General features: G+C 35.2%; 1 protein-coding gene across 1 annotated transcript; it reads right to left on the bottom strand.

The window, feature by feature from the left end:
• Nucleotides 1-2146: 2146 nt before the first annotated feature.
• On the bottom strand, nt 2147-11472 carry LOC137920834 (uncharacterized). The gene is made up of 10 exons (XM_068763904.1): nt 10122-11472; nt 9674-9852; nt 8997-9287; nt 7848-7936; nt 6771-6908; nt 5289-5476; nt 4859-5162; nt 4016-4354; nt 3391-3589; nt 2147-2248 (listed from the first exon to the last, which is right to left on the bottom strand). Exons 1-10 carry the CDS (start codon nt 10882-10884, stop codon nt 2147-2149), a joined length of 2592 nt encoding a protein of 863 aa, XP_068620005.1. The 5' UTR covers nt 10885-11472.
• Nucleotides 11473-12420: the final 948 nt, after the last annotated feature.

Here is a 12420-nt window from a genome sequence, read left to right as displayed (position 1 = left end):
ATTTATCATTTGTGTTTTCCTCTCTGCCAAAATGAAGAAATTTAACACTTTTTAAAATTTTACTCAAAAGAAGGTAGTAATTAGACGTAAGCCAAAAATTGTGATATTATTACACCTGTAGTGCTACTAAGAGAAGTATAAAGTTGGTTTTACGTTTTCAATCAGGGTATATTGATGATAAGATGCACCACGTACTTGTCGACATTTTTAAGAAGTAGATTCAGATCGGCATATCAGTATTAACAACGCAGATGGGAAGTTGAAAATTGATGACAAAATAATTTTGACTAATTTGAAAAATGTCAGTTAAACAAAAACTGATTGAACCATGTAATCATTTGTGATTGTTTATTGTGACGTAATTAAATCATAAAGCGATAGACAACTGGTGTGGAAAAATGGTTCACGTACTGCAAGAACTTGTGAAAAAAGACGTGGTCAAAGATTGGTCAAGCTTCTCAGACTATGGCAAGACTTGGAATAACTCACAATAAAGTGATCCTTTGTGTACCAAAGCATTAGAGGTGTTATTGTTTATTATGAGGTTTTGTCGCTGGGCACACTATCGATTCGGACCTGCCAATGATCGATGAGAGTAAAACGAGAAGTTGGGAGAAGACGGCCGGAATTAATCAATAAAAGAGGTGCCATCTACCATGGTTAACGCTGGACCACTGGTATCTTTAGTCACTCAAAAAATAAGAGAGCTTGACGTAGAGGCGATAATGCATCCGTAATAGAGTTCTGACCATGCTCCTCAAGGCTTTTCATTTCTTTCGGTCTCTTCAGATAATTTTAGAAAGTGTAAATATCAAGAAAGGACAGTCAAGTACTTGTTGCGTTATTTTGATTAGTTGTTCCAAAATTTGGCAAAAGGTTATCGCAATAAAATGGCACCTCTATACTATAGTTAAACTAATTAATGCATGTAAACTTTGAAAAAATGACTGGAATATTTGCATAAAACGGGTTGTAACATTTTATCTGATCTATTAAATTACAAAGTTTTGAATTGATTTGGTAGAAACGAAAGGTATTCCTTGAGACGGTACTGGTGAGCGAATAAAGGTTTACCGGACGATGCCGTGATCGGGAGAGTTAGAGGAAGTAGAGGTATATGTTCATTTTAAAGGTCACAACTTATTAGAGTCCCCGGTATGATACTCGCACTGCCTCGCCGCCTGTGCTTAGTACTTTTGTTTGGACTTGCATAGACATGCACTCACTACAGAAATTCCGCGGTGACATCGCAATGCGTCAGTGGTAAGCCATACACAAGTGGACGGCTAGTGACCGCTCCGGGACAGGTGAGTGGGAATGTTTGGATGCTTGCATACCGCCGCTGGGTATTGCCAATGCAAAAGCCCCGGTTAAGCCAATGCCAAATAAGCTCGTGAGAGATCAAAGATCACCCGCTCGTCATTTTCAGCCTCTCTAACGTGTCGGACGTACGGTACACATGTGTAGATCACAACGTGTGTACTGTATATCTGTCTAACTGTCACTGATTGTCTAGTGCGAGTGCCAATCGCCTACTTATCTATTCGTTGAACTCGTTGAATATTTCAGGTCTAGGTTGAACACGAGTTTTCCACTTGTTGAACAAACAAAATCCACTGATTGTCCCCGCGGGGTCCTCCAGTTGACTACGCGAGCTTCACTGGTTGACCACTCGATGTCTATGCGTTACCTAATCGAGGTTCACTGGTTGGTGTCACGTGGTCCTCCGGTTGACCAGGCGACATCTAACGATGATAAAGCAGTGTCCTCTTATATACCATTTGCTGGCAACGAGTGGATGACGAGGGACGAGGCGGCATGTCCGACCGTGCCTCGGATAAAGGTTAAATAGCACGGGCCCAAAAAAATCACAGACCTAGACCTGGTCTACAATCTGTAATCTTATTTGCGCCCGCGCCACTTAAACTGTATTCGAGGCATAGTTCATAACGAGGATCGCTACAGCCCGTCGCAAAAATAATCGCTAGCCTGCTGCGCGTGTGCAGTGTGCGCTGAGAAAAACTCTGCCACTCCGACCCGGTGTGTGTACCCCTTTAAAGTCTTTAAAAGTATTAAGAAAACCAAAGATAATATTTGTATAACTGATGGCATTTTTGGGAATACAGCTGAAATGTAAATGTACCATTTAATTTTCATGATCTGAAGGGTCTCTTTCCGCTTCTTGATTTGCATTTTGTCTCATTGGTTGTTGCTGGCGCTGGGCAACCCTCGCCTCATTGCGGGCACACTGTTGTGAAAAAAAGTAACAAATTTTCATTATAAAATTACTAACTTTCAACGACATGTTTGGTTTGACATTAATTTGAGGCTTTAGCGAATAAAAAAAACTAGCGAAAATATAAACGAATATCTAATCATCATCATCATGAACGCCAATAGACACCCACAGCAAGGCATAGTGCGTCATCAAAGATCTTCTCAATTTGGTTTGACATCAATTTAAGGCTTTAGCGAATAAAAAAGACTAGCGAAAATATAAACGACCATCTAATCATCATCATCATCATGAACGCCAATAGACGCCCACCGCAAGGCATAGTGCGTCATCAAAGATCATCTCAATGATCGGTCTTGTGCTGCCCGTATACAGCGGCATATTATTAAACATGTGAAAACAAGACAGTTTTTAAACGGTTTTATTTAGTTCGACCCGTACGGAATTTATTTGGGTCAAAATTAGAAATTGATATTTAAACACCTTCCCGTTGTCAGATTGATCTGAAATTTGGTACACACATTAAATATAGATGACAATACAATATAATAAAATCAATAACATTATAAATCTAAGATGGCTGTCGATACAAAATGGCGGATTACATACTTTTCCTTAACCCCCACAATATGGGTATCAATTGAAAGGGCTTCACTAGTAAAACACGATGATTATGTCAAAATTTAAAATTCAAGATGGACGCCGTTCCAATATGGCAGACTAGGTACATGTTTTTTTTCACAACCAACACAATATAGGTATCAAAAAACCGTTTAACTTAAAAGTTTTTTAAATGTATTTATTTGATACATGGTAAAACATTGAAAGTTGCATATGACACATGTGTACTGGTGCTGCAGAAGAAATAGTCCTATAAAGTCCTTAGTTAACAGGAAGGAAATTGTAGTAATTATGCTACTATGACACTATTGCCAAAAATATATATATATGTATATATATATTATCCATATATAATTATACGAAGATTGCTACTTCGTGTAATCATAAGTTTATCTTCGGAATATTAAAGGTAAAGAAAATCAAATATAATAACATTAACCTACCCGCCTTCTAGATCGGCTAGCAAGATATAATTTTAAGTTCTCTCTAGCACGAAACATATATTTATTCTTAAATTCTTCCGGGGGTCCAACCTTTATCCATTCATGTTGCAGAGCTGCTGATGCAGTTAACCTTTGGGCTGGGTTTAAAACAAGTAGACGATCTACAAAGGCCTTTGCTAACGAAGATACGTCTTTAAAGGCAGCATTGTCGTAATTATACGTGGCAGCGGCGATATTTAAAGCGCACTGACGCCAAGTTGTTTCGTTGAATGGTGAAACTCCGGACAATCTTAAATTAATCAACACGTCGTGTTAGGGGCGAACGGTTAAAATAAATAATAATTTATATAAATTGATGTTTTAAAAGAAAGTATAAGATTTAACTTAAATTAGCGTAATGGAGTATCATTAAGTTCGATGATATAATACATATGCGGAAGAATACCTATTTAATGATTTTTTAGAATTTGTTTCTTTATTTTATTGCAAAACAATCTGTTAGAAATAAAGATTAATGTTGTGTTGTTAACTATTTATTTTATATTAAATGTATTAATATAATTCGTTAGAAATCAATAAGCTTCTGCTAATTCGATCTCATACATTTTTTATAGAAAATAAAAATTGAATTAAAAATGCTTAGTGTTTATGTTGACAATTATTTTTATCTATAGCCCGTAGAAATTAATAAAGCAATAAAGTATATAATACTTACAGCAAGTATACTGTGACGCCAAAGCTCCACATATCGCAAGCTACAGTGGTTTCTTGATTATTTAACACTTCCGGAGGAAGAAACTCCTTTGTGCCATAAAGGGCTTTGGTGATTCGACCATGATGCAAAATGCGTGAAAGGCCAAAATCGACCAGCTTGATATGTTTGGAGTTAGGACTCATACAAACAATATTTTCTGGCTTGACATCCAAGTGGACTATATTCATTAAATGTATGTACTCAAGGGCTTCGCAAATTTGTTGCACGTATTGGACAACGTCCGATTCTTTGGCATGCTCTCCCTCTGAGAATCTTTCATAGAGATTTCCACCCCAGGCACTGAGAAACATTAAGTTTTTAATATTTTTATCAAAATATCATACGACCTTTTTTTTAGTATTTCGCAGTTCAAGTTATCAGGACGTTTTTAAGTGCACATACGGTGTATCATTTACGACTAGACAATTAAAAAAAATTATTAGAGGAAGGCCATTTGTGTTAAAGGCCGTCTAGTAGGTTAGCATAGCGGTGTCAAGTTCTGCCGCGTTCGCTCTACTGTGTATTTGAGTGGAGGTTTAACTAGGGCTGCAGCCAACGTGAAGCGTGCCACAGACAATGCAAATAGTTGTGAACTATGGAACTAAATTTTTAAAATCGAACTTGTCGAAATGTGGTGACTCTAATTGATTATGAAAATAATTAGACGTTCTAACAGTCGTTCGTATTTTAGTTCAAATGATAAAACAACGTTCGCTTTTCATTATGCACACTGTGAAAGAGTTTTCGCTTGAACCTGGCTAATACAAGAGTAATCGTTACTTGTAACGAAACATAAAAACTTACTATGTCATAACTAATACGAAGGATTGCAAACCCATGAAACCTTCAACCAGTTCCAAAACCTTCGGGTGCTTCAAACGCCGTGTAATATCGAATTCTCTATATGCGGCATCTCTCCGCTTTAGATCATTGGTGCTGATAATTTTTGCCGCAAATTTTTGGCCATTATATTTTTTCACGATGACTACGTCTCCAAACGCCCCCTTTCCGATTCGAACGTTCGTGTCAAAATAATTTATTTGATATTCACGAAATGATTTTAATTCACATCTTGATTGTGGCATAGGCGGGTTTTCCGGTAGGGGTACTGTAAAATAGGTTTTTACTTTTAGATTTGTATGTTATAGTAAATAAATCATTGTTAAGTCGATTATTATTTAGTTATATTTCATAATATTTATCTTCTAGATGCATTATTTTATAGAATACTTACTTATACAAACGTTGGATTTCTTTTTTAAAGATATTGGCTCTACAGCTTTTACTCGAATCGTCAATACTTTTTCTAAAGGTGGGTCCAATACCTCAAACTCGGGAGAGCTTGTTTTTCCAACTTCGGTGAATTGGCCATTTGGTTGCAAGTACTCAACACTGTACAAGATGTCGGGCTGTGCAGCTTCCCTGCAATAACAATTATTTTTGTAACGTGCTGACAGTACAATAGACAATTCGCATGTTGTGTTAATTGTTTCCAATTATCTCCCGTCTATAATTAAACATCAAACAGGCAAGCTTCAAAATGTATTTCTCTACATTTAAATTTTATTTATTTGATTTGTATAAAGCGATCACTTGTGTTTGACACAATAAGAATGCCTTCCGAGCATAATTTAATAGAAACTGGATTCAAATTGAGCTCCCATATATACGCATCCTTCTGAAGCATCTTCTTCCCATATAATAGAATCCTTCATCTATACAAGACATGCACAGGTTTTTCGATTTGTTATTTTGCGTGAAAAAATAAACATTTTGAAAGAAAAAATAATTCTTCTATTCAAAGTATTGTCGTTCGGATTCTATACAGTATTAAGTAGTTCATGAATAAATTCCATATCTCTTTTAAGGAAAACCATTCATCGATCTATTTTCCATCTTTCTCGAAATTGCTGAAGTGTTGTTCTGTTTTCCTCAGAGAGGATCAGAAGACAGATGTCGCTAGGTCTGCGATTTCAAGGAGTTGCTGTCTGAGAGGTAGCATTTTCTTGTATTAAAATCACTTTGCCGTATCTTCTGGCCCAATTCGGTTGACTTTCGATTTATGATTGGTTTAAATTAGTCATTTGCTAGCAATAGTCTTGGGTTTAAATGAAACCATTAATACCCAACGCTATTACTGTGTTTCAAAAGTTTATGATACACACTATACAGCTTTGGACCTACAAGACAGCGATTTGACCTTGGAGTTGAAGGACAGGTTTAGTCAAGAGAAAGCCATTTTCCACTAACGGTTGCCGTTTAAATTTGAGTTGGGTCACTATCCTAAAATTTCTCGTTTGTGCGTTTTAGTGGTCCACCAGAGTTGATTGTAGTTTAATTAAACGATGCTTTCAAATAACCTTTTTCTTTTGATAAAATTAGGTGGTGCTAGTTGCGTGTGCTCTTTTTCAGTCACAAACTTTGACATAATCCCTGAACGAGAAAACAAAGACGCTAAGCTGCCGGACTTATTATGAGTGTTCGTCGTTTAATGTTAGACGAACATAATGGCGTCTCTTTCAAATTAATAGGCTGCGTAATTTTGTCTAGTATCTAATAACTTAGCCTAGATAACCGGAAAAATATAATATGCATTTACAAGATACTGTTACGCCTTTATTCATGTATTTTGGTATCTTTATAAATAATCTTATGCGCTTTAAATTATGATAGTATTTTAATATTGAAATAGTAATGAAGATAAAATTAAACGAACCATTTAAAAACAACTGTATGGGTGCAGTCCATGTGTCGACGGGGACTTGGCGGTTTCTCCGTGAGTGTCAACGTACGACGGCAAGTCGGATCAAACTCCTTTAAGAGATTCAAATAACAGAAACAGTCGAGATTGACTCTGAAAAAAGAACAAGCTTTTTTACTGAATACTTATGCCAAAAAATCAAGTTGTTTGAATGTTTTATAAGTAAGTCTTAAAAGACAAAAACGCGATCAAGCTTATCATCTTATATAAATTTCAGTGTGCTTGTTGCAATAGCCCCTTGCAGGTCTTTAGTATGCCAGTAATAGCCATCGGCAAATAATAAGTAATCATTTTGAACTCTTCGTTAATTAACTGTAATTACAATAAGGGATATTGGATTATAAATAAAGGTAACCCTTCTATAACACAGTAGATAAGTTCCTAGAAAATATCGTGTTGTATGAGAATACCGTGAAATGCTTGAAAATACCTTGTGGTATGAGACCCAGAGCTAGTACCAAAAAGGTACGTTTCAAAAACAGAGTAAAAACAATTTTGTTAATACGACTTAACTTAATTTTTATTAAAAAGATTAATGTACATACAACATTAAGTAAAAACAATTTAGTCTAAAGTAACCCTAATTTAATTTAATGAGTTTACTGGTCGTCACTGCTCAGTATAATCAACTGAGGACATTTTTTCGGAAAAATAATATCACCTTCAATTTCAGTACTTTTTTCTCTCTTTAAGGTTTTTTTTTGTTTTCCCCTCTGAAAAAAAATCTGTAATCGAACTTTGCTTACTGGTTCTTACCAGGTCATTATAAATTTCGTAATAGAGCTAAACAGTTTAGCAGCTCCCTTTTGAATTTTCGACTACTTTTCGTGGAAAGTTCTGTGTTCAATGAAAATGTGGTATATACAAAGAATTTGCGGTTTTCTCATAACGTTACAGCGAAACTGTGTTATTAGATGCCTTTAGATGCCCTTGAATCATGTTATAGCTGAATCGTGTTATAAGATACCCTGTTGTATGAGGTCAACCTGTATTTGATTTCTAAAATATGATTGATGGCTGGACTTTACTTACCTGCAATAGTCCACTTCCATGATTATCGGATCATCTAATATCACTTCCTCGCCATTAACTCCGCGGACACGTCTTCTGTTCCGATTATCCTATAGCATTTAAACAATATAGCTATTTTCCGTGACATAATAAAAACAATGTCTCTTAATTAAATAAAAAAGGTGACAAATACCAAAATCCTCATTTAGTGGTGACTTAATAAAACAAACACTACTTTAATTATAATTTTTGAACTTATAATAACACACAAAAGGGATATATACACATTTTTCACTACACATTTCATACACATTTTAATAACAATATGGGTAGTAGTTAAAGATATAGATGTAGAAGTGTTTAGTTGTTAGCTATAAGGGTTTTATTATATAACAGAAATTATAAATAACTATTAAAGCATCGACTCTTTAGGTAGACTAACAACATATTTAAAGTTCGCGGATGTCGCTGGATGCGGGCAGCGCAAGAGCAGTCATCGTGGTGATCTTTGGAGAAGGCCTATTCCTTACAGTGACTGTCTATTAGCTGATACGGTGACCATGATGTAGGTATCAACAGAACAGAAGCAAAAAGATCAAAGTGTATGTACGGAAGCCGTAACTTCATCTCTCAATGAATGATTTACCTTTACAGCAGTACACGTGCTAAGTGTAAATAAATATTATGTTTACTTGCTATAGGTTTAAACGAGTTTGGTCACTCTAACATTGATACCACTGTCTAATGCTCATGTCCAGTATAATACAGAATATCGTGCAATCAATGAATAAATCAATGTAATAGCAATGACTTTTTTATTTAATTATTGACGTAAAGAATTCTTACCCATATTTTTATTTTCGACTCCCAAGGTTTTGACAATGAGCGTATAAATCAGTATTGACTGCCTCTCCTCGATGTAAGAGCGTTTTTGCGGTAAGCTACGGCTACTATTTACTTACTATTTAATACATAGCGTTTCCTTATATTAGCCTTATAGCATTAAAACAATAATCACAAAACAATAGCAAATATATTGTTATACATATACTATCGCAGTTGAAATTGTCAATATTTTCAATCGCATTCGCTTTAGAAGAAGAACTTAGGCCTAAAAATTGTGATAGCGTGATATAATTGAAAAACAAAAGTTAAAAATTTGCTACTTACAATATTTAGCCTCTGAAAGGCCCGGAGTTCTAGAGGATGTTGCTGTTGGGGTGTAGAGGGAGGTATCCTATGGATCGTTTTATAGTACACCTTTTTTAAATGTCTAGCCAGTACTACCAGCGTATCGTCGAAAAAAGTTGGTGGAACTACTGTTATCATGGATGATGTGCTAAAAATAGTAACATCTTTTCTCGGAAGCACCTTGTGGTGAAGTTCACATGTGACGATGCCAGCCATATCGGGTTCCAGGCGATTTATTAATAAATAAAAGTCGCCTCCATTAGATATTACCTGTAAAACATATGATATGGTTAAATCACAAAAAATATTCTGGCAATTCAGAATTTATCACGAGTGCTGGGGTTGCAGGTTTCGTAATTCAATCTGCGGTAAGTTCTTGTGAAAAACTAGAGTTATATTTTAACTAAGTCATCTAACTATTATGACAATAAAAGGACCTCCATACAAATGTATGTGAAGGTAGTATGTATACGTATTTGTGTAACAAGCTTTTTAAATATGCTGAAAATATTGTATCAACCGCCTAAGGACAGAAGCGTGCAATTTTTACAGATAATCTAGAGATAAGCAAGCGTTATTTTAAGTTTTTTTATCCAAAAAAATTTCAAACTCTCTGTGTTTTCATGAATATTAAAGTGTTAAAAAGAGACACTTACGTGAAAGCGATGATTTGTACGCTGGATCTTATATTTCCCAACGTGCCACACTACGTGATAGTATTCGAACTCCCGTAGATAGAAGCTGCATTTAAGGAGGATTCTTGAGCCGAAATATGCAATAACTGAGTCCAGGTGTTGTAGTAGTTTAAATTCGGGGTAAATAAGGCATGGCAGAGCTGTAAATTTTATTATAATATAGTTACTATGTAAGTATCTAAAAAATTAAAAATAATTTTTTATAAAGTGCTGACTAAATGAATAAATAAATGACTATAAGACAAAGTTTTGTTGCCGTGAGCTCTGCGGTTATATATATTGGAACATCAAGGATTAATACAATCTTCCCATTTTCGTGATGCCCATTTAAGGAAAGGCACCGCAAGAATTGTGAAAAATTATCACTAAGAAAAAATAATAATATACTATATATTAAAAGCATATTTACTTTCATGTTTTATTAGTGGTTTCTCTAGAGCTTTGGAAGTTCCCGGAACAGGTTCTTCGCTGCACCTGTCATATTCTATGGAAGTGCTGTTTGTTACTATGGCATAAGCAAAGCTGGATGCAAAACCTTTAGTAGTTTTTACAACTACATGGTATAGGCCGGAATCGGTTATTTGTGCTCGTAGCACCATAAGTGATGACGATTGTTGGTCTTGTACGATAGCTATTCTCCTGTTAAATGTAAGTTCAATATCGCTTCTGTACCACCAGAACTTCTCGGCGGATGTTGTTTGTAGTGAAAATCGAAAAATAAGTCGTTCTCCTACTCTTACTCTTACATTCGAAATTTTTGTTTCAATGGCAATATTTTCGCTCAAAGGATGGTCGGAATACAGAAAACCGTTGTTGTAATGAAGACCTCTGAATGGTCGAACGTTCAGCGCCGCTTTCAATAATATTTTATGTTTTCCATCAGAACATATAATAGTGTAGAGGCCGTAATCACTGCGGTGAACTGGTGTTATAGTAAGACTGAAAGTCTGTTTGATGCTGGACGTTCTAACTCGCCACGATGTCTCAATGGGTAAACCGTCCTTGGTCCAAAGCACCCTGAGTGCAGTACGTGCCAAGAAAGTGCAATGAAACTCGGCCCTGGATAATTCATCAGCGGTGATGTCGTTAATACGCTCTAGCACCTCTATCGGGAATATGGTAGCGTACCTCGGCTCTTCTGCTGCACGCATTTGTAATCTACTATCAGCCATTTTTATTTCGGAATCTGATTAGATAAAATAAACTTGATCATTAAAGTTTACGAGTCTGGAAAAAATAATAAAAGTTGAATTAACAATGAAAACTTAGTGGTTAATCGTGTAATGTATAAATAAGTTATAACAAATAATTAATTGATGCATATATTGTGTCTTCAAAAACAGGTAATCAATTAGTATGCTTGCCCGCTTAAAGAATAACACAATTAAATATCTTTCGTATAATATTTTGGGGCTACAATACAAGGGGCCCTATAACGAATTATATCTTTTACTCCAGGATTAGCTAAAACTACCGCAGGTGACTTACGCGTGTGAATCCCGACTTATCCCGAACAGTAAGAGCAATAAGCCTAAGAGTAACAAATACTACACCTGGGAAATCAAAAAGCTAAATATTTTTTGATAAGTATATCATTCCAGGAGTACTGCGATTCGTGGTCTTAGTCAGGCTAACAATTTTTTTGGACTCACTGTCTTCTTATCTTGTTTAGACACAAATGGCAGGATTCAATCATTGGTTGTCACTGCATTAATTTGTTTAAGGTGGCGTGTATTTCGACGAGACATTATTATAGTAACTTTAGGCAGAGCTTTATTACTCTATTTTTCTTAAAAAATAATAACGCCAAAAGAATAGTAAAAGCGGAAATTTAATGGTCGGCAGTTGTTGCTAGAACTAGACTGAAGGTCGTGGACCTTGAGTTGATATCTCGTCCCCTTAGTGCCATATCACTGATTGATTGATATATTAATGTTATAGCTGTACAAAAAAGAAACATCAACTAGATTAACATACTCGGAAATGACAATGCTACAGAAGGACGTTAAGAATGGGAGAGACATAGAGAAAATATGATATCTCAAACTCTACCAGAGTTTTAAACAGAATCGGGTAAAACCGTGCTTGTATCTGATATTTTTATTCATTAGTAGCAGTAGAGCTACAGTAGTTAGTCAAAGCGCTCCAATTGCTTTCAAAAGAGATGACGAAGTGGTTCATAAGACATTGCTCTGACAATAGCCGACATTACTCTTTCGAAATTCTCACGGTAAAAGAGTATTTAAAAAAAAAAACATTTAGTTAATAAAAGTTAAAACTGAAATATTAGTTTTGAAAATTATTTTCGCATTGGAAGAATAATTAGTATCAATTATCTATCTATACTTATATGGGGAATAACTGAAAATCATTTAAATGGTATAATCCTCGATCTTTTCTTCTAAAACTAGTTAATCCGTTTTATTTTTATTTTCCTAATATTTTAGGAAAATAAAAATAAAACGGTTAGTAAATGAAAAAAAAACACTTTTTTTTCTTATTGCTATCATCATAAATACTTACTTCAGTATTTATTTCGTCATACAGATGACTTCATAAATCTTAAACTGTTACAAGTTTTATTACAATTACTAAATTTACCATAAAAGTTAGACACGCTTATTAATGGCTCGTATCGGATTTCTTAGCGTGTAATTCTGTGATTGGTTATTTAGTTTAAAATCCGGTTCTCACTCACTCTAGCGGCG

This window comes from Battus philenor, unplaced genomic scaffold (genome assembly GCF_028537555.1).
Source record: "Battus philenor isolate CCGP_79_NKW_IND1 unplaced genomic scaffold, ilBatPhil1.0.hap1 SCAF_1, whole genome shotgun sequence".
Taxonomy (NCBI): domain Eukaryota; kingdom Metazoa; phylum Arthropoda; class Insecta; order Lepidoptera; family Papilionidae; genus Battus; species Battus philenor.
This window is presented reverse-complemented; position numbering and strand designations above follow the sequence as displayed.

Bases quoted from the DNA above. Each gene is read 5' to 3' on its own strand.
- LOC137920834 (XM_068763904.1), bottom strand. From the start codon at position 10,884: ATGGCTGATAGTAGATTACAAATGCGTGCAGCAGAAGAGCCGAGGTAC. The intron at 9,853-10,121 runs GTAAATATGCTT...TAAAATTTACAG, and splicing joins ACCACTAATAAAACATGAAA to CTCTGCCATGCCTTATTTAC. The intron at 5,163-5,288 runs GTAAGTATTCTA...CCTATTTTACAG, and splicing joins GAAATCCAACGTTTGTATAA to TACCCCTACCGGAAAACCCG.